Here is a 22,023-nt window from a genome sequence, read left to right on the forward strand (position 1 = left end):
TTTATTTATCTATACTAATGTCTGTCTCCCCTCCTAGACTGTGAGCTCGTTGTGGGCAGGAATGTGCCTGTTTGTTGGTACACTGTACTACTGTATTATACTCTCCCAAGCGCTTAGTACAGTGCCCTGCACACAGTAAGTGCTCAGTGAATACTCTCGCTTGCCTGAGTCTATTCTGACTTCAGGGAGGGATCCAATGACGGGGCTAAAAACTTTTAGGGGAGATGGAGCATGAAAGCACGGATTAGAGGAGAGTGCTTTCCCCAAATTAAAAATGACATCATCAAGACCGCACCTATTCAGGAAGGAAAAACTAAATAAAAAGACACCTCGCCCTAAAAACAAAAAGACACCTCACCCTAAAAATGCCTTCTGCATTCCTAACAAGCGTAAACTGTCATGCCGTGGAAGAGAGTGGGGGCCCAGGCCAGGCCACCAACTTTAGGGGACAGATCCTCTACCTCCTGATGAGTTTTCGCTCTCACAACCGAAAACATTTTGAAGACGAGTTTTACAAGCTTATGACTGCTTGAGAATGTGGGCAGGTGAGCGGGCGGGGGTGGGCGGGACTAGTCTGAACAAAGAACCCGTAGTCAAAACTGACGGGCTGATAGGCCGAAAGAGAAATCCTGGTCTTGGGACCGGTGGATTTCTCAATAGGACTCTGATGCAAACGGAAAGAGTTTTCAAATAGGCAGAAGCCGGTGAAACTACAGGAATGTCAGAGCCAACAGGCCCGAAAAACAAACACAGGTTGAAAAGGAGGAGGGGAGAGGAGTAAATGAGATCGAGGAGAAGTGTTTGCGTTGGGGGGAGACTATGATTAAATATTTCCTCAAAGTCAGCAGCCCTTGTACTGTTCAGTGAAGCCAAGAGTACTGCTGCCCCGTGGAGCAGGGGGTGCCTAAATTTTAATCACAGCTAATGCCCCAGGTGACAAAATTTAAAAAAGCCATCCTGCTCTCATCCTCCTCGGTTTTCTACTCAGTAACTAAGGAAATACTTCTGGCTCCATAAATAGCCATTAACCTGGCTTGAGTAGTTTAAACCACACAGAGTCAAGCCCAAATTGCCGCACCAACCATCTAGGGGCATAAGGAGGAAGCAGGACAATTTTTGTACTTCTTGGCAGGATGACTACAATTGTCAATCAATCAATCAATCAATCGTATTTATTGAGCGCTTACTATGTGCAGAGCACTGTACTAAGCGCTTGGGAAGTACAAATTGGCATCACATAGAGACAGTCCCTACCCAACAGTGGGCTCACAGTCTAAAAGGGGGAGACAGAGAACAGAACCAAACATACCAACAAAATGGTCAAAGGGATTACTGAATGACAGAAATGATTGTAAAGCGCTTGGCAAAAAGGAAAAGTTGGGTAAATTACGGCTAAGACAGATAATGAATGACTGATCCGTGCTTTGCTGGTTGCTTGTACCATCTCATTACAAGCTACGTAGTGGGGAGGGAGGGAGAGAGGGAGAATGAATGGGATTGGAGGATGAATGTTTGTGATGGCAGTCAGGGGTGGGTGGAGGAAGAAGAGTTTCTATTGAAGGGTAAGAGTTGAACACAGATTAGGGCCTGCATGGTTGAAGGAGAAAGGGGAATAGGGGAAGCCAAAGCTCTTATAAAGCTCTGACCAGAAAGGAAGGGGCTGACCATTTTTTAAAGCGTTGGGTTTGAACAAAAAGTGGAAAATGAGTGAGAGGAAAATCCAAGGCTGTGAAGGACAGCAAAACGGAGTATCACATGCAGAAAAATATCTGTGCATCTTATCCCATAGAGGAAGTACTTGCATTTTTCCTCATTATTCGGGTGCTAGGAGTTGTGAAGTGAGGGAATGCAGGATCCATTATTACTCCAAATCCCTTGTAACAGCAATGAAGCCTACTGGAAAAGGCCCAGTAGAACAGACGATAAACAGGGCCAGTCTGGCTTCTCACCTCTGGCCTCAGAGCCTGGCGCAACGCCTGGGGATCTAACAGCTAAAGCCCATCACTCTGCTTTGTCTGTCCCACAACCTGATGACTTCAGACTCAAGGAGAGAGCCAGAGTCCCTGGTGAGGAAGCAACATCGAAAGCCCTCCAAGGGGAACATTTTCCCAGGGCCTTTGGAGAGTTCTAGCCTCATCCCTTTGATTTCCACCTTAATCCACTCACCAAAATCTTCTACACATCTGACCGATGCGTATAAAATGTCACGGTCTAAAATCTCATCAGCCTATTTCTGCCATAGCAGTGCGTTCACTACATAGACCGCCCTCCAAAAGGAATAGCAATTTCCTCCCTGCCTCCGTAATTGGTCTGTCGTCACTCCGAGTTCCTTCCCCATGGAAGCCACCCTCCCCGGGCTCTGGGACTCACTCGTATTGTCTCGGATGCAAAATGTCCTTCGGAGATCATCAGGTTCCCGGTCTCGTCCAGTTTAACGATGGCTCCCGAGTTGGCTTGCACTTCGGCTTCAAAGGCCTGGTGCTTCTGAAGCTTTCCCTGCAGGTGGAAAGCACACGAGAGATCGTCTCAGCCCTCGCTCCTGTCCTAAAAAAGAAAATCGATCCTCCTCCACACCACCAACGGGACAGTATCCCACACAGTTCCATCAGAGAAGCAGCATGGCTCAGTGGAAAGAGCCTGGGCTTGGGAGTCAGAGGTCATGGGTTCTAATCCCGGCTCCACCACATGTCTGCTGTGTGACCTTGGGCAAGTCACTTAACTTATCTGAGCCTCAGTGACCTCAATTGTAAAATGGGGATTAAGACTCTGAGCCCCACGTGGGACAACCTGATCACCTTGTATCCCCCCAGTGCTTAGTACAGTGCTTTGCACACAGCAGGCGCTTAACAAATGCCATTATTATTATTATTATCCCTCTCCCCTCTGGGTCCAAACACCTTGTCATTAACTTTGAACCTGGCATCAGCCATCTCAGGATTTGAAGCCTACCCCACATCAGTTGGTCAAGGGAATTCAATTAGTGCTTACTGTGGACAGAGCACTGGACTAAACATTTGGGAAAGGATAACACAATAGGGTTGGTAAACGTGTGATCCCTGCCTGCCCTCCAGGAGTTTACAATCTAGGGGACCTCCAATAAAGTAAGTCCCACTCACGTTTTCAGTTTGTCGGCTGACCCCATTTGGAGACGCTGGAAAACTTTCCCATTTACTGTCACATCAGAGTCTCAGAACTCAACATCGACATGGGAGGGAAGCCAACTCATTAACTGAATGCATCCAGTCTATTCTGGGAAGAGTCATATTGACACCATTTTCCTGCTGGGAAGTTTTTAACCCTAAAACAATCATTCCTCTTTGTATCCCTTTTGAAATCAATGGGTCATTGAAGGCAAACTCTATACTTTGTTTTGCATTCTGCTTTTCTGTACCTTAATATAACTAGCTTTCTAGAGCCCTCTGGGGACACAGTCCATTCCCCTACTTCAATCAATAATATTTACTGAGTGCTTACTATGTGAAGAACAGTACACGAAGAGCTTGGAAGAGTATAACATAACAGATTTAGCAGACACGTTCCCTGCCCATAACAAGCTTACTGTCTAGAGGGGCCTCGAGGCAAAACGTTCAAGACAGAAGAGTGGTGGCCTATTTTTAAAAATCTGTCCTAGAAAAGCACTCCAGGGGTTTAAGCCACCCCCGTGTCCCTTCTTTCTTTGGACTAATCTAAATTTCTCCTGCCAAGATTGAAGCCAACTTCTCGTGACGCTATTCTCGTTCTCCCTCCGTACCTCCCGCTGACTGGGCTTCGGAGCAACGGGACCCGGGAAGGCACGTCAGAGGTGCTGGACATACCTGCAAGTTGGTTGGGTCTTTGTAATTCTCATCGGATGCAATCTGCAGCTTCTCCTGGATCCATTTCTCCAGCTCGTCGGCATCCCGCTGGAAAAACTGGAATCGGTAGGAATCCTCAAGCTTCTGGCGCCGGAGGGTCGACAGCTCCTTAAAGCGATGGTAGCGGTCTAAGACCTGCTGCCGCCTCTCCTGGATGTCCTCGGCTGTTTCCAGCACCTTGACTCCACTCGGGTCCATTTTCTGAAACGACATCAACACTGGGGTGAGGACCTCGGAAGCCAAAGCAGGGCCCCTCGGAAGAGGATGAGAGGGGTTCATTTAGGGTCTGCGTAAATCCCCAACATTACCCCAAAAGCCCTTCCAAAGAAAGATTATTTACTACCAAAGCGTGGAGTTAATAGAGCAGCTTCCCGTTTTTTTTAAAAAGGCATTTGTTAAGCACTTACTGTGTACCAGGCACTGTATTAAGTGCTGGGGTGGATACAAGCTTATTAGGTTTGGACACACTCCTTGTCCCACTTGAGGCTCACAGTCTTAATCCCCATTCTGGAGATGAGGTAATTTAGGCACAGAGAAGTTAAATGAGGTCACACAGCAGCCAAGTGGTGGAGTCAGCATTAGAACCCAGGTCCTCCTGATTTCCAGGGCTGTGCTCTATCCATTAGGCCACGCTGCTTCTCATTTGTAAAGGACAGTTCTAGATAAAAGCACAAACACACACAAGCTCTTTCTCCTCCCTCCCCACCTCTCTCCTACTTAGTCATTAACTTCCAACACCTTTACCAAGATATTTACAATGGTACGCAAACATATTTATCAGAGGGCTGGACACGAAATCAGGCAGAGGAAGATGTGAAAAATTCAGATGGGATTAAAACTATTCTTCACTGCTTCTTAAAGGGGCTTTGCGATTCAACAGAGGCTTTATCTCACACTCACAGAATCAATACCAAGTCCACTCAAAACACCCTTTCACCTATTGACTCCCATTTCCTTGTAGGAAAATGGGAAGAATTACTCATTCCGTTCCTTGGCAATTCAAAAGTCAAATCTCTTGATGGGTACTGCCCACCTTCAGGCCGTCAGCTGCCTGGCTTTCTCTGAAAGGAAGATGGTAGAATCACTCATCTCCCACAGTCCTACGTTCCGCCCAAACAGTTCCCTCAGTGCTGAGGACTCCATTAAAAAAAAAGGGGGGGTTGCAAGAAAAAGCATGACTTTTCCCCCTTTCCCTCCAAGCATACGTTCCTAGTAGTGTAGGGCCCCTCCTCCCCTCCATCTGTTTTAGGGTACACAGCCCAGATGGGTGCAGCCTGTCAGTTGTGGAGTAGGCTGGGGGTGGGGGAGTGGGGGACGAGAAAAGGGGACAAAGAGGGGAGGCAGGCTGTTGAGCCCACTCCCTCCCAGATGGTCAAGTGCCCATTTGGGGGCCTAGATTTTCAACTCCCACCTTTCCATTCATTCAGTCGTATTTATTGAGTGCTTATTGTGAGCACAGCACTGTACGGAGCACTTGGGAGAGTACAATACAACAATAAACAGACACATTCCCTGCCCACGACAAGCTTATAGGCTAGAGGTTGGTGGGGGGGGGGGGGGACAGGCATTAAATAAATAAATTACAGATCTGTACATAAGGGCTGTAGGGCTGGGAGGGGGAAGAATAAAGGGAGCAAGTCCCAGGATCAAACTCCTGGGTGGCCCCAAGTATGAGTTCACTCTTAACTGGGTCCCTGGGAAGTTCTATCAAAATGTAAGCTGGAAGTAGAAGGAATGGGAAGTACACAAAGATCCAAAGTGCAACGGGCCATTTCATTCTCCAGCCGACTGCTGCCGTTGGAGCCAAGTGAGGGTTGGGGGGACGGAGGCACACTGACTCTCTTAAAATGCAGAGCATGTCTGAGAAGTAGTGTAGCCTTGTGGATAGAGCAAGAGGCCTAGGAGTTGAAAGATCTGGGTGCCGATCCCGGCTCTGCCACCTGTCTGCTGCGTCGCCTTGGGTAAGTCACTTCACTTCTCTGTGCCTCAGTTCCCTCAGCCGTAAAATGGGGATTAAAGCTGGGAGCCCCATGTGGGACAAGGACTGTGTCCAAGCCGATTATGCCAACGTTTAGTCCAGTGCCTGGCAGATAATAATAATAAAGGCATTTGTTAAGCGCTTACTATGTGTAAACCACTGTTCTAAGCGCTGACTTAGATAGGAGGAGTTTAACGAATACTTTAAAAAAAAATGTTGGCTCTAATGAGCAATCACATCAACATCTTTCTCTTCACCTATTAAAATGTTGGGGATGGAGAGGGAGATGGAGAAAGGGCCGGGGGAAGGTTCCGGGGGAACCAAGGCAGAGAAAGTCCAGGAGAAAGTCCAGCCTTCTCCCACTGTCCCCAACGCACAAGTGGGAACAGGATCCTTCTTTGACAGTCCCGAGTCTTCTTTTGGCTCAGTATGGTAGCCACCGTGGATGGAAGGGAAGCAGAAGATGAGGGAGGCTGGTTTGCCGCTGTGCTGGCGGCGCGGGACTTCCTTCGCATCCTTCTTCGAGGCAGGCTCTTCAAGGACAGGTGACCCCTCGGGCCCCCAACACACAGAGTGTGTGGGGTGGGCATCCAGGGTAGCTGCCTTTCCACCCAATAGCAGATCTGAATGCAGAAATAAATGAGCTAAGACATGCTGCCTTCAGTGAGAAATTTCCATTTCACCTCTTCCAGCTTGGTGTCCAAGTCCCAATGTCTCCAGGCAGAATTTTTCCTGCCATAATCCTGTTTGTAGGGGGGACAAGCAGATACGGTCGATGGACACCCAGTTCACATTCCGGCCGTGTGAAGAGACTCTCGAGGGAAAAGAGTTTACGGGGCTTCGGGGGTTGTTCTCTGGTTTCTTCTCCCATTCCCCCCACGGGCTGGAAGAGGCCGACGGGGCTGAGAACGCGGGCGTCTGTCTCTGCTGAACCCCGATCCCCAACTGCACTGCGGCAATTTTGAAGCGGGGAAGACCACCTTTCCACTCTTTCGTTTTCCAAGTTGTAAAACTGGGTGTCTCCTCTGTAGCTTTCCACGCTACACTCATAACTCGAAAGACAAAGCCAGCAAAGGCAGCACATAATGGAGGAACCCAGCCAAGCGTCGAGCTCATTAGAGAGGCTGAATCACATTTGACGCTACAGTCCAAGGTAATCTTGGATCTACCAGAGGGCAACATTTTCTGGGGAACCGGCTGCTCTTTTCGCTGTAGTTTTCAGAGGTCAAGAGGCGTCACGGAGACATGGAGGCAGAAGGTCTTATCTCCGACACACTGACGGACCTCAGTGGGCAAATTAATTACAGTCAAGAAAGGAGGGCCTCAAAAGTAGTTTCACAACCAAAAAGAAGAAAGGGTTCTTGTGACCATGTGTACATCTGAATAGATATAGTATGCACCTTGAAGGGCATTAACACTGACATTCTTTTTCCACTGCTGCCCGGGAACATATGATGTTCTGGAAGATTTACCCAAGGACGCAGAGAGTGAATACGTTGATTACACCATCGCCACCCTATATTTCTTAAATTGCCTTTCTCTAGGGAGCTCAGCTCACTTTCCAGACAGGATCTTATTTATCTTCTCTTCCCCAAGGGCTGGCAGGGGGCTAAGGAAAAACCAAAGCTTATACTCTTTCTACAAATTAACAAAATGAGGCACAGGAATAGTCAGGCGACCTAGCTAAGGTCACAGAGTAAAGCCAGGAGTAGAGACAGAAACAGAGGTCACAGGCCTCTGCACTGCACATCTGCTCCAACCCCCTTTCTATGGTATTTATTAAGTGCTTACTACATGCCACTGTACTGAGCTCTGAGGTGGATACAAGATTGGACACATTCCGTATTCCACATGGGCTCACAGTCTTAATTCCCACTTTACAGATGAGGCAACTGAGGCACAGAGAAGGGAAGTGACTGGCCCAAGGTCACAGAGCAGACAAGCAGTGGAGCCGGGATTAGAACCTAGGACCTTTGGACCCCAAGGCCCGTGCTCTATCCACAAGGCCACGCTGGGGAGGTAGGGTTAGAGGGAGTCGTGGAAGCAGCTGCAGTGACTGAAGAGCACGAAGGGGAAGCGGTGACTTCAGCTTCCTCTTCGGGAACAATGTGGGAGGGATCATCCTGCTCCTCTTTACCTTGTGGGAATGCCAGGAGGGCAAGTGGATAATAACAGTGTTGCATGGGTGGCGGGCAGAAGGGATCATTATTGCTGGGTGATTAAGCTTCCTTAAGACCCAAGCTCTTCCCGGGGTTTGGACACTTACGGCGGCCAGGGAAACCTCCACGAACCACCGTGCATACCACGGCGGGGCCCATTGGGCCTCAAGAGGATCTTCCCCGCAATTCCCCTCTAGACCGTAAGCTCACTGTGGGCAGGGCACGTATCTACCAATGCTGCTATACTGTACTCTTCCAAGAGCTTAGCAGAATGACCTGCAAGCAGGAAGCACTCAATCAATACCACTGACTGATTGACTGTAAGCTCGTTGGGGGCAAGGAACGTGGCTACCAACTCTGTTGTAATGCTAACACATCTACCACCTTTGTTCTACCGTACTCTCCCGAGCACTTAGTACAGCGTTCTGCTCATGATAAGCGCTCCATAAATACGACCGACTGATCGACTGATTCCAGGTCACCGCCGGCCTGACCTTCCGCCAATCCGGGGAGGTGAGCCAGCCGGGCCTGCGGCTGGGATCTCCAACCTAAAAGGCCCTCTTTGTGGCCCCAGTGGAGTAGGGCGAGTCAATTGTGAACCAAGTGCTTCGGCCGGACGATAATGGACTGTTCTTTCCCGCGGCGGGTCAGCAGGTCGGGGATCTGCCAAGACCCAAGCGGCAGGCGCTCGGGAGCCTGGAAGTCATCGATGCCGCGGAAGGAGGTGGTCTGCGCTCAGCTTGCTTGCTCTTGCAGTGCCGAGGGAGCCTGGGGCTGCCTCCGCTTCAGCCGCATGGGGAGCTCAGCTCCTCTTTTTAATTTTTAATCGTATTTATTAAGCGCAGACTATGTGCCAAGGACTGCACCAAGCGCTGGGGTAGATACGACCTTATCAGGTTGGACACAGTCCACGTCCACCATGGGGCTCACAGTCTTTGACCCGTTTTACAGATAATAGTGTTGGTATTTGTTAAGCGCTTACTACGTGACAAGCACTGTTCTAAGCACTGGGGTAGATACAAGGTCATCAGCGGGTCCCATGTGGGGGCCCCCATTTTACAGATGAGGTCACTGAGGCACAGAGAAGTGACTTGCCCAAGGTCACACAGCAGACACGTGGCGGAGAGGGGATTAGAGTTCATATCTCTTTGTCTCCCCCTTTTAGACTGTGAGCCCACTGTTGGGCAACTATATGTTGCCAATTTGTACTTCCCAAGCGCTTAGCACAGTGCTCTGCACATAGTAAGCGCTCAATAAATGCGATTGATGATGACGATGATCCTCCGCCTCCACAAGGGTGGGCCTCGAGAGAGCCCGACGGAGGAGGAGAACAGCGTTGTTGGGGGTTGGCGGGGAGGGGATACAGAGGTTGGAGGGGGTCCTCCGCTAGAACTATAGCTCTTGTCGTCCCGAGGTGCTACAACCTCTTGCCCCGCACGGAGCCGGAGATAACCGACCGCGTTCTTGGACTCTGCCTACTTACAGCGCATTCCTCCCGTGACTGCGAGCAGCCAGAGACTCACTGTAGTTCCAGAAACCAGCCCCTCCCCTTGCAATATGCAGCAGGCTGATAAGGTCAGACGGGAGACAGAAAGTTCCAGGCTGCTCTCCAAGCAAATGGTCTATTTCCTTCTTAAGGCCTCAAAAAAGGAAGATCTGTCGACCTACCTCCCTTTAAAAAAAATAACGCAAAGCCGCCCCACTTATTCTGTGTCTAGCTGTTTCAAGCCTCTTAGCTGCTGTGACTGGCAAAAAACCTCCAGGTGCAAAGATTCATTCTCCAGCCTGCTCCTGAGCCTAAAAAGGCAGACAACCGCTTATCTCTAGCACACTGGCATATTCTGATTTAACAGTCCCTGATTGCAAGGAAATCTTAACTGGGCAAGTTGAGTTTAGGCTGATCTGGGGGCCCAAAGTATGTGCTTATTCAGTCACGATTCACGCTCACTCTTCTTTCGACTAATTGTGGGCCCAAGATCAGTCATTTGCAGGCAAATCAGAAGAGGGGTGAATGCTAAGCAACGCACGGGGAATATTCAATAGGGACCGACTATTTATAAATGCTGCAATGCAACAGTCATGATGTCAGCAACATCATTCAGTCAGCAAAAGCGGTTTGATCTTGGTGGGTTAAACAGGAATTTCAGCGGTGCCACCAAAGAGTGAATAACAACGAATTATGAACCGGTCAGCATTCTCGGGGAAAAACAATATTCGGGAGTTAGTGGAGGGAATAGGGGTGTTAAACAGGGCTCTAAACATCTGGCTGGGAGCCAAATACCGGCAGCCGGAGAATTTCTGAATCGTGAGCACAGCTCTCTGCTAAGGATGCCAGTGGTTTCTGGATGTGGGGCTACTAAAACAGCCTCTGTGTCTGTGGCTTCCTGTCGAGTGCCAGAGAAACAGCAGCTCCGGACGATTCGCGGTCCCCTCAGAATCGAAGAATGGCTTTCCGATGAACTGTACAGGGTAACGTCTCCCCGGTCTGGGTGGGTGCCTCTTGGCATTTTTAAGAGGGAGGGGAACTGAAAAAAGGGTTAAGGGAATAAGAAGGCTGCAGAAGCAAACCTTTTCCGCCCCAAGGTCTGAGCTTTTTGAACCCCGCGACCTTGACATCAGCATCGGGCTGCTGGCTGGGGGTTCTCCCTGGCTCAAGGAACTTCAGAGACTAGGTGGCATCACCTTCATTCAGGTCCCGGGGGGCAAAAGGGGGATGGGAGGAGGGAGTCAGGCGGGCCGGCCCGGAAGTGCAGGGATGGTGGGAATACAACCACCCTTTCAGGAAACAAAACCATTTGGGAATTTGAAAGCCTTTCAAAGCAGTCCATTTGACTCCAGCCATCGGAACAGAACGATGAAAGGTGATTTTTCAGAGGCTCACTCTCACTTATTCGGCATATGAAGGTCTTCAAATACCTAACGCCAAAGCAATCTTACTGGGAGGGGGATTTTGACGACACTCGGCCACGTCCCTCTCCATCACTCCCAAACCGATTAAGTGGGCCAAGGGGCCACCGGCTCCACAAAAACCTCTGCAAAATTCTCAGACATGCGAACTGAGGTCAGGGAATATCTAACAGGTTGATTTTTTTGTGCTTAGTCAGACCTATGACATCAGCAACTGACAAGCTGGTTTTCTGGAGCTTAGAAGGAACGCCCCTTGTTGCCAGATTTCCACCATGACCAGCTAAAGAACTGAATTCTGTAGGCACATTTAGGATTGACTGGCCACGAGCTCTCAGTATGTCTTAATTCTCACATTAACAAAACTCCTGGGAGATTGCCTAAAACATACTCTGCCTGGGCTCAGTTAGCGGTATCGTCCGCTAACAGGAGAGCGGGTTTCGACCTTTGCTTTGGTTCCTCGGGCCATTTCTTTAGGTTTTTGCTTCAAAGGAGGTAGAGGACCAGGGCTCTGCAAACAGGCTCGGGAAAGCCAATTATCCACACTGCATTGCATCAAAACCCAGAAATGTCGGGTTTGGAAAGAACGTGATCTTTCGAGAAACTTGCTTCTGGACTCTTCCCAATCACTCCCTCACTGCTTACTTACCTTTTTACTTGTAATACTGAGATAAGAGCACTTAACGTACAATATAATGTTACTGTAATTCAGAAGCGGAAAATGCTATATGTGGTGGCACGTTTAAGGGAAGCCTCACAGAGCAATACTAAGGATGATTTTTAAAGGGGTGCTCTGGATTTTTCACCTTCAACCAGAGGACATTTGAGCATTGCTAATTCCTCTTTCCCAGAGTCTGGCTTCAGATTCTATTTAATTCCTATTTTGAAAAAGGCCCAGTTCAACAGACTGTCTCAAAGGTAACAAATAAAATGGCTCTTGACACACCGTGATGCTTTGTAAAGGAAAATATGTCATCTCTTTCATTCTAGGGACACTGCAACAAAAGAGATAAGGTGGGTGGGGACAGGAAACAAACCCAAGTTTTCAACAAACAGCAATTTAAATCCAAACTCCACTAGTTCAGAGAATTCTGATTCAGATTCTTTTCCAAATAGCCAAGAGAGCCTGTTGCCGGCCTCCCCGACTCCCAAGTGAGAACTGGAAAAGACAAAGGCCGAATCAACCAACGCCACATGCAAACTGCAGTCCAGCAATGGGATGATTATCTACTCATGCGTCAGAGAGAGCAGGGTAAAACATGAGGATTTGGGAATTTGGGAGGAAGAGCTCTTGAGAATCCACTGATTACCCACCACCAAAAAGATCCCCCGCAACCACCCCCTCCAAAAAAAAAAAAGAAACCCAGCCAATTGGCTCATCAGAAAGACCATTTGGGAAGGGTCTCTTTTTTCCCCCCCTTGCTCTTCTCTGGGTCACACAACTTCAACAACACTACAAGACAGGCAACCCCCAAAAAACATCTCCCGCATGCTGGGTGCCAAATACCTGGACTCTGCGCTTACGAAACGATGACAACATGATGGAGGAATGCAGAGTCTAAACGGGGAGGGGGAAGATCACAGTAACACAGGCTGCTGAGGGCAAATGAAGCAACACGTCAAAAGAGGGTGGGGGTGGAGGGAGGAGGAAACGCCTATCACAGGTCCAGATCACAGGTCCATTTGGTCTTTGAAACTCTCCTCTCTTTCCTCCCCTTGGCTTCTCACCGTCTCACCACTGGGACTGACCGATGGGACTCGAAACCCGGTTAACCCCCCGCATTGATAAAATTGGACGGGGTCGATTCATTAAGACTTTTTTTTTTTTTTTAAGTGACAGAGGTCTCAAATGGAGGAAGCACTTTGAGGGAGAGGAACCCTGCCCTTCCAGAGTTCAGAACTGCGCCTATTTCCTAGCTTTGGTGAAATACCGCTCCTGTTAATCCCAAGCAAGGAGAGAAAGGGGTGAGGCTTTCGAATTTAACAAGAGCAGTATTTCACTGCAGCCAGGAAATAGGCACGGTGTTGAATCACAATCGCAAGTAATGAAAGGGGTGAGGCTTGGGAAGAGGATGCTTCAGTAGACAGGGCTCTTCTAAAATAGGCAGCCAAGGAGGAGCTTGGCCCACTGGATGGAGCACGGGCCTGGGATTTTGAAGGACACGGCTTCTAGTCCCCACTCTGCCACTTGTCTGCTTTGTGACCTTGGCCACGTCGCTTCACTTCTCTGTGCTTCAGTTACCTCATCTGTAAAATGGGGATGAAGATCGTGAGCTCCACACGGGCCATGGACTGCGTCCAACCTGATTATCTTGTATCTTCCCCAGTGCTTAGTACAGTGCCTGGCACGTAGTAAGGGCTTAAATACCATAAAACAAAGACAAAAGCCCACCTAACAACGCACTGCACGGAGGCAAGTGACTCCACCCTTCCTTTTCCAAAGGACCATTTGCAGCCAAGCACTGGTGGGATGGGAATTCACGAAAAACGGGGGAGGTGCTGTGCAAAAGACCAGCTGCTCCATTCCACTGGCCAACCCATTCCAAAGGCTGGATGAAGCTCCTTGCATTCCGCCCGCTAATTCCGTTGTATTGTACCCCTCTGACCGCTTAGTACGGTGCCCTGCAATCAATGGTATTTACTGAGCGTAGAGCACTGCACTAAGCGCTTGGAAGACCGCAACCCAAGAGAATTAGCAGACCCATTCCCTGCCTGGAATGAGGTTATAGAAAGCACTCGATCAATACCATCGACTGATTTGGTCTCCAGCTTGCATCTGCCATCAGGCCGCTGCATTCCAGGCTCCTGCACGGCTAGCTGCAGCTGATGTGCCCCTGCATACCTAGCGCAGTCCTTGCATAGCCGAGAGGAGATTGATTACTGAGGGAGGAGACGAGCAGGCCCAGTGCCCACTGGCCTCGATGTTGGCTCAGAAATGGCCGGATCGTGCCGGGCGCCAAAGGGTGCTCCACTTCCCAGCCAGCATCTGCGGCAGCCTGCCCCTCCCTGTTCTTTTGAGGCCTGACCTAGAGAACCCCCCCCACCCAAAAAAAGCTAATTTGCCAGGAAGGGGGGGGCAAAAAAACCCATTTCTAAATCTGCGTCACAGAGCAAATCACCAATTTCTCCCTAACAACCCCTCCGAATTGATCAAAAACACTGCACGACTCGGTAATTTGGGGATTAATTATTAAACCGATACCTTCAGCCACGGGAATAGTTTTATACACGACCAAAGCACCCGGGCCCTTCCGCCTTTTATCTAGGCCTCAGGAAAGCCACTAACAAGGTCTGAGAGCCCCACTGCTAATTATTGACCCACTTACAAAACAAAGGGATTTTTGTTACTTTCCCTCCCTGCGGAGTCTACTGCAGCACAGCCTTTTTCCTGATCGCATTCAATATGACCTTTCCAAATGACGGCGGTGAAGATTTCTGAATTTTTGCGCCTCTACCACCCTTCTTATCCCTGCCACTGTGCCGTAGCAAAACACGCCATCCTTTGTGCTTTTTGTGCCTGCATTTTTTTTTTTCTGGTCTACCGGTGGGTGTAATCCTATCGGATTTTTCCACTGATCACTGACCGTTTTTGCCAACTCTCTCACCGGAGTCCCTCAAATCGGGTCTTCCAACAAGCGGATCTGTAAAATCTGCGGGTAGAAGAACAACAAAGAGCACCGTCTCCCGATCCATTACGGAGAGAGGTGACAGATCCATTTTCTAGCTCGTTGCTGGGTTTCTTCTGATCCTCCCCCTCCTCCCTCTGGCCTTTTCTCGGAAGACCCTCCCTGTCCCAGGGCCCCCAACTTTCCAAATTGGCTACCTTTTACATTCTAATCGGCAGAAATGCAAAACCATTAGCCGAGGGTAGATTTAGGTGGCAAATCTAAGGGCAGATTTAGGTGGCAAATATTAACCTTCCGTTTTCAGACAAAAGGGATACCCGGCCCGCCCTAAAACGTTCATTCATTCATTCAATCGTGTTTATTGGGCGCTTGCTGGGTGCAGAGCACTGTACTAAGCGCTTGGGAAGTCCAAATTGGCAACATATAGAGACGGTCCCTACCCAACGGCGGGTTCACAGTCTAGAAACGTTGTCACTCGTAATGACGCTGAGAAATAGGACAACGCGGAATTTTGCTTCCCTCTCATTAACAATCTGGAGAGAAAGGGCTGTTTATTTGGGCCTCGCTGGCTCAAATAGCCTGGTATTTAAGCCCACCTTATTGAAGTGGAAGCCGTCGTGATGTTTAGGGCGGGATAAGCTTCCAACCGGCCCGAAAGCCTTGTCCCAAACCTTCCCTGGAGGAGGGGGGATGGAAAAGGAGGGTCGGGCTGAGCGGTTTTTTTTGTCCACGGTTGCACAGACGGCTTCGAGGGGTTAGAAGATGGGCCCAGTGAAGAGCCTTCATTCAATCGTATTGATTGAGCGCTTACTGTGTGCAGAGCACTGGACTAAGCGCTTGGGAAGGGCAAGGTGGCAACATATAGGGACGGTCCCTACCCAACAGCGGGCTCACAGTCTCAGTCATTCATTCATATTGACTGAGCGCTTACTGTGTGCAGAGCACTGTACTAAGCGCTGGGGAAGGGCAAGTTGGCAACATATAGAGACGGTCCCTACCCAACATGGGGCTCACAGTCTCAGTCATTCACTCATTCGTATTGATTGAGCGCTTACTGTGTGCAGAGCACTGCACTAAGCGCTTGGGAAGGACAAATTGGCAACATATAGAGACGGTCCCTACCCAACGGCGGGCTCACAGTCTCATTCATTCATTCATTCAATCGTACTGACTGAGCGCTTACTGTGTGCAGGGCACTGTACTAAGCGCTTAGGAAGGACAAATGGGCAACATATAGAGACGGTCCCTGCCCAACGGCGGGCTTGCAGTCTAGAAGAGAGGGGCGTGGGGCACGGAGGGGGGTGAGGGTGGGGTTGTTTGGTGAGCCCACTGTTGGGTAGGGACCCTCTCTACATGTTGCCAACTTGTCCTTCCCAAGCGCTTAGTCCAGTGCTCTGCACACAGTAAGCGCTCAATCAATACGACTGACTGGATAACAATAATAATAATGGCATTTATTAAGCGCTTACTATGTGCAAAGCACTGTTTTCAGCGCTGAGGAAGCAGCCATGGCTGCTTTTTGCACGGGGGGAGCATGCCAGTCCCGGGGAAGGGCGGGGCAACCACGGGGGGCGACTAGGGGGAGGCAGCAGCCGCCGCAGGGACCCTCCCCCCCGTGCCCTCTCACCGGCCGTGGTTGGCGTGGAAACCGGGGAGGAGGAGGAGGAGGATGATGATGATGCTCTCTGAGACGAGCAGAGCCGAGCGCGACCGGTCCGCACCGAGCGCTGCCGCTGCGGCCACTGAAAGCGACGCGCGCGTCCCGGCCTTTTATAGCCGCCGGGAGCGCGAGGACGGCGACGAATCACGGGGGGCGGGGCTTACGGAAACAGCCGAGGGCCTACGGAAATAGCCGAGAGCCTACGGAAACAGCCGAGGGCCCACGGAAATAGCCGAGAGCCTACGGAAACAGCCGAGGGCCCACGGAAATAGCCGAGAGCCTACGGAAACAGCCGAGGGCCTCCGGAAACAGCCGAAGGCCTACGGAAAGAGCCGAAAGCGCTCGGGCCCGGCCCTCGGCGGCGGAAGCGGCCGCCTGAAGGGAGGCCTGACGGATTGAGAGGCCTGCGGTCCTTCATTCATTCAGTCGTATTTATTGAGCGCTTACTGGGTGCAGAGCACTGGACTAAGCGCTTGGGACTAATAATAATAATAATGACATTTTGTTAAGCGCTTACTATGTGCAGAGCATTCACTCAATCGGATTTATTGAGCGCTTACTGGGTGAAGAGCACTGTACTAAACGCTTGGGAAGTAATTCATTCAATCGTATTTATTGAGCGCTTTCTGTGTGCAGAGCACTGTACTAAGCGCTTGGGAATAATAATAATAATGATGTTTGTTAAGCACTTACTATGTGCAGAGCATTCATTCATTCATTCAATCATATTTATTGAGCACTTACTGGGTGCAGAGTGCTGCACTAAGCCCTTGGGACTAATAATAATAATAATGACATTTTGTTAAGCGCTTACTATGTGCAGAGCATTCATTCAATCGGATTTATTGAGCGCTTACTGGGTGCAGAGCACTGTACTAAACGCTTGGGAAGTAATTCATTCAATCATATTTATTGAGCGCTTTCTGTGTGCAGAGCACTGTACTAAGCGCTTGGGAATAATAATAATAATAACAATGACATTTGTTAAGCGCTTACTATGTGCAGAGCATTCATTCATTCAATCGTATTTATTGAGTGCTTACTGGGTGCAGAGCACTGGACTAAGCGCTTGGGAATAATAATAATGACATTTTGTTAAGCGCTTACTATGTGCAGAGCATTCATTCATTCAATCGGATTTATTGAGCGCTTACTGTGTGCAGGGCACTGTACTAAGCGCTTGGGAAGTAATAATTCATTCAATCGTATTTATTGAGTGCTTACTGTGTGCAGAGCACTGGACTAAGCACTTGGGAATAATAATAATAATGACATTTGTTAAGCGCTTACTATGTGCAGAGCATTCATTCATTCATTCAATCGGATTTATTGAGGGCTTACTGTGTGCAGAGCACTGTATTAAGCCCTTGGGAATAATAATAATAATAATGACATTTGTTAAGTGCTTACTATGTGCAGAGCATTCATTCATTCATTCAATCATATTTATTGAGCGCTTACTGGGTGCAGAGCACTGGACTAAGCGCTTGGAAATAATAATAATAATGATAATGACATTTGTTAAGCGCTTACGTGCAGAGCATTCATTCATTCATTCAATCATATTTATTGAGCGCTTACTGGGTGCAGAGCACTGGACTAAGCGCTTGGGAATAATAATAATAATAATGACATTTTGTTAAGTGCTTACTATGTGCAGAGCATTCATTCATTCAACCGGATTTATTGAGCGCTTACTGTGTGCAGAGCACTGTACTAAGCGCTTGGGAATAATAATAATAATGACATTTTGTTAAGTGCTTATTATGTGCAGAGCATTCATTCATTCAATCGCATTTATTGAGCACTTACTGTGTGCAGAGCACTGTACTAAGCCCTTGGGAATAATAATAATAATAATAATGACATTTGTTAAGCGCTTACTATGTGCAGAGCATTCATTCATTCAATCGGATTTATTGAGCGCTTACTGGGTGCAGAGCACTGGACTAAGCGCTTGGGAAGTAATAATAATAATAATAATAATAATAATAATAATAATGACATTTGTTAAGCGCTTACTATATGCAGAGCATTCATTCATCCATTCAATCAGATTTATTGAGCGCTTACTGGGTGCAGGGCATTACTAAGCGCTTGGGAAGTAATGATAATGATAATAATGACATTTGTTAAGCGCTTACTATGTGCAGGGCATTCATTCATTCATTCAATCGGATTTATTGAGCGCTTAGTGGGTGCAGAGCACTGTACTGGGCGCTTGGGAAGTAATAATAATAATAATGACATTTGTTAAGCACTTACTACGTGCAGAGCATTCATTCATTCAATCGTATTTATTAAGCGCTTACTGTGTGCAGAGCCCTGTACTAAGCCCTTGGGAAGTACAAGTTGGCAACATATAGAGACGGTCCCTACCCAACAGCGGGCTCACAGTCAAGAAGGGCTTACTATGTTAACCGCTTACTCTGTGCAAAGCACTGTTCTAACCGCTGGGGAGGTTACAAGTTGATCAAGTTGTCCCACGGGGGGCTCACAGTCTTAATCCCCATTTTACAGATGAGGTCACTGATGCCCAGAGAAGTTAAGTGACTTGCCCAAAGTCACATAGCTGACAATTGGCAGAGCCAGGATTTGAACCCATGACCTCTGACTCCAAAGCCCGGGCTCTTTCCACTGAGCCACAATGCTCCTCAACCAACCTTCCAGACTGTGAGCCCACTGTTGGGTAGGGACCGTTTCTATATGTTGCCAACTTGGACTTCCCAAGCGCTTAGTCCAGTGCTCTGCACACAGTAAGCGCTCAATAAATAAGATCGAATGAACCATATTTATGGAGCGCTTACTGTGTGCAGGGCACTGTACTGAGCTCTTGGGAAAGTACCATACAATAATAAAAGGACCGTCTCTATACGTCGCCGACTTGGACTTCCCAAGCGCTCGGTACAGTGCTCTGCACACAGTAAGCGCTCAATAAATACGATGGAATGAATGAAAAGGGACGTATTCCTCGCCCACTCCAACCCCCTTTCGGTCAGTCTGACCATATCCCTTTAGAAATCATCAGAGCGGGGCCTTTTGAGGAAAAGGGCAAGGTGAAAAAAGGCCCTCGGTCATCCCTAAAAGTCTGGGTCGGAGGTTCGAGATGGCATCAATCAATCATATTTATTGAGCGCTTACTGTGTGCAGAGCACTGTACTAAGCGCTTGGGAAGTACAAGTTGGCAACATATAGAGACGGTCCCTATCCAACAGTGGGCTCACATCTAGAAGGGGGAGACAGAGAACAAAACCGAACATATTAACAAAATAAATAGAATAGACGTTGTTGGGTAGGGACCATCTCTATATGTTGAATGAGTGAACTTGTACTTCCCAAGCGCTTAGTACAGTGCTCTGCACACAGTAAGCGCTCAATCATCATCAATCGTATTTATTGAGCACTTACTGTGTGCACAGCACTGTACTAAGCGCTTGGGATGTACAAGTTGGCAACAAGCTCAATAAATACGATTGAATGAATGAATGAATATGTACAAGTAAAATAGAGTAATAAATATGTACAAACATATATACATATATACCAATCAATCAATCGTATTTATTGAGCGCTTACTGTGTGCAGAGCACTGTACTAAGCGCTTGGGAAGTACAAGCTGGCAACATATAGAGACAGTCCCTACCCAACAGTGGGCTCACATCTTAGAAGGGGGAGACGGAGAACCAAAACCAAACATATTAACAAAATCAAATAAATAGAATAGATATGTACAAGTAAAATAAATAAAAAATAGAGTAATAAATATGTACGAACACAAATACCCCTGCCCTCAGAGCACCAGAGCGGGAGTTTCCGAGCTGCGGCGAGGCGCTGGGCCTGCTGCTCTGTCCATTAAAAATATCTCGCTCCCTCCCACCCCCTGCATTGCAGCGGCCGCAGCCGGAGTGTGAGACGATGGGATTCCTAGGGGAGGAGGGAAGGGAAGGGATAATAGAGGCGGAGGGGCCTCGGCGACGTTCCTCCGCCAGGAAGCAAAACCAGGAATGCCTCTTCCCCCTCCATCGGAGCAGGAGGAGGAGCGGGAGAAAACATGACCCTCATTTTACCGATGCAGCTCAGGAGGGGGAGACCGGATCCTGAGAGCCCTGGTCCAGATCTCAGAAAATCAATCAATCATATTTATTGAGCGCTTACTGTGTGCAGAGCACTGTACTAAGCACTTGGGAAGTCCAAGTTGGCAACATATAGAGACAGTCCCTATCCAACAGTGGGCTCACAGTCTAGAAGGGGGAGACGGAGAACAAAACCAAACATACTAACAAAATAAATAGAATAGATATGTACAAGTAAAATAGAGTAATAAATATGTACAAACATATATACAGGTGCTGTGGGGAAGGGAAGGAGGTAAGGCGGGGGGGATGGAGAGGGGGACAAGGGGGAGAGGAAGGAAAACATCCAGGGCCACAATTTACAAAGATACAGGGAGGAGTTGGGAAGGGGCGATTAGCTAGCTGGTCCCTTATGCCACCAATCCGGTCGATTTGGGTGTTTTCAGTTATTATTTTGAAAAACAAAGACGCCTGGGGCCAACCTCCATAAAAGCACTTTTTCTAGAACCAACTGCATGCTGCAAATCGCTGAGAGTGATAGAAAACAGAACCATCAGGAGCGACGCAAAAGCTGAGCGGGAGCCAGGGCGATCCGCAGAGCCAGGCCTCTGCTGTCGTCTCTGCAGCCGACGCTCCAGCCTCAGCCTGACGAAGCAGCCCAGGTCATGAAATAAATATGAAAGGAGCTGCCTTCCCGTCTGCGCTAAACCTTGGGCCGGGGCCCAGCCCTGAGAGTCTCTGCAGTCGGCAGGTTGGGTTCCTCCCGCGGCTTGGAAAGCTGCGCATGGCATCTCATCTCCTTCCTTGCTCCCTCTCTGCCCATCAGTGCTGCATTACTGCAAGCAGGGAAATGTCTTTTCCCTGACGGAGTTATCCTGCAGGAAGAAGAGTCCCTCTGCAGGAAAACAAGGCAGATCGGAAGCATTTCCTGCCCTCTCCTATTTAAAGAACCCCTCCCACCCCTCCACCATCTATCTGATTTTCCCTAAGGATGCAGGCAGGAGTCGTCATTTCCTTCAATATCCTCCCGCTCCAGGCCGGCGCAGCGTTTCTAATTGAACGTTCAGCTAAGAGGCCAAGATGGCCTACCCCACCGGACCCCAGCGACAACGGCGGAGACAGCTGCCGCCACCCAAATTCCAGAGCTGTTTCACCGGCAAGGACACGAGCCCCGATGGTGGGAGGTATCTATAAAAAGACAGCTTTTTGGTTTTCCCTTTCGAATCCCCCTGCCCAGTTCATGCTCGCCCTTGTCAGAAACGTACGGCGGTCTCCAGGATGAACCAGAGAGAGATTCCCGAAACCCCATTCCCGAGAAGCGGCGTGGCCTGGTGGACGGACCCCGGGCCCGAGAGTCAGAAGGATCTGGGTTCTAATCCCTCCTCTGCCACTTGTCTGCTGTTATAATAATAATAATAATAATAATAGTAATAATTTTGGCATTTGTTAAGCGCTTACTATATGCAAAGCACTGCTCTAAGCGCTGGGGAGGATACAAGGTGATCAGGTTGGCCCAAGTGGGACGCACAATCTTAAATCCCATTTTACAGATGAGGTAACTAAGGCATAGAGAAGTTAAGTGACTTGCCCAGAGTCACACAGCTGAGAAGCGGCAGAGCCGGGATTTGAACCCATGACCTCTGACTCCCAACACCCGTGCCCGTGTTACACCTTGGGTACGTCACTTCACGTCTCCAGACTTCCCTGTTACCTCATCTTCAAAATGGAGATTGAGTCTGTGAGCCCCACGTGGTACACGGACTGTGTCC

General features: G+C 48.8%; 1 protein-coding gene across 2 annotated transcripts in view; it reads right to left on the minus strand.

Moving 5' to 3' along the window:
* The window catches only part of SPTAN1 (spectrin alpha, non-erythrocytic 1), a 73,453-nt gene extending 61,003 nt beyond the window's left edge, over positions 1–12,450 (minus strand). For both annotated transcript variants that reach the window (XM_038744498.1, XM_038744497.1), the window contains exons 1-3: positions 12,403–12,450; positions 3,816–4,055; positions 2,371–2,496 (exon numbers count right to left, since the gene is read on the minus strand). In XM_038744498.1, the coding sequence (XP_038600426.1) occupies positions 2,371–2,496; positions 3,816–4,055; positions 12,403–12,435 (399 nt within the window). In that variant the 5' untranslated portion in view covers positions 12,436–12,450. The remainder of the gene's footprint in view (positions 1–2,370; positions 2,497–3,815; positions 4,056–12,402) is intronic.
* Positions 12,451–22,023: the final 9,573 nt, after the last annotated feature.

The sequence above is a fragment of the Tachyglossus aculeatus genome, chromosome 4 (genome assembly GCF_015852505.1).
Source record: "Tachyglossus aculeatus isolate mTacAcu1 chromosome 4, mTacAcu1.pri, whole genome shotgun sequence".
Lineage (NCBI taxonomy): Eukaryota > Metazoa > Chordata > Mammalia > Monotremata > Tachyglossidae > Tachyglossus > Tachyglossus aculeatus.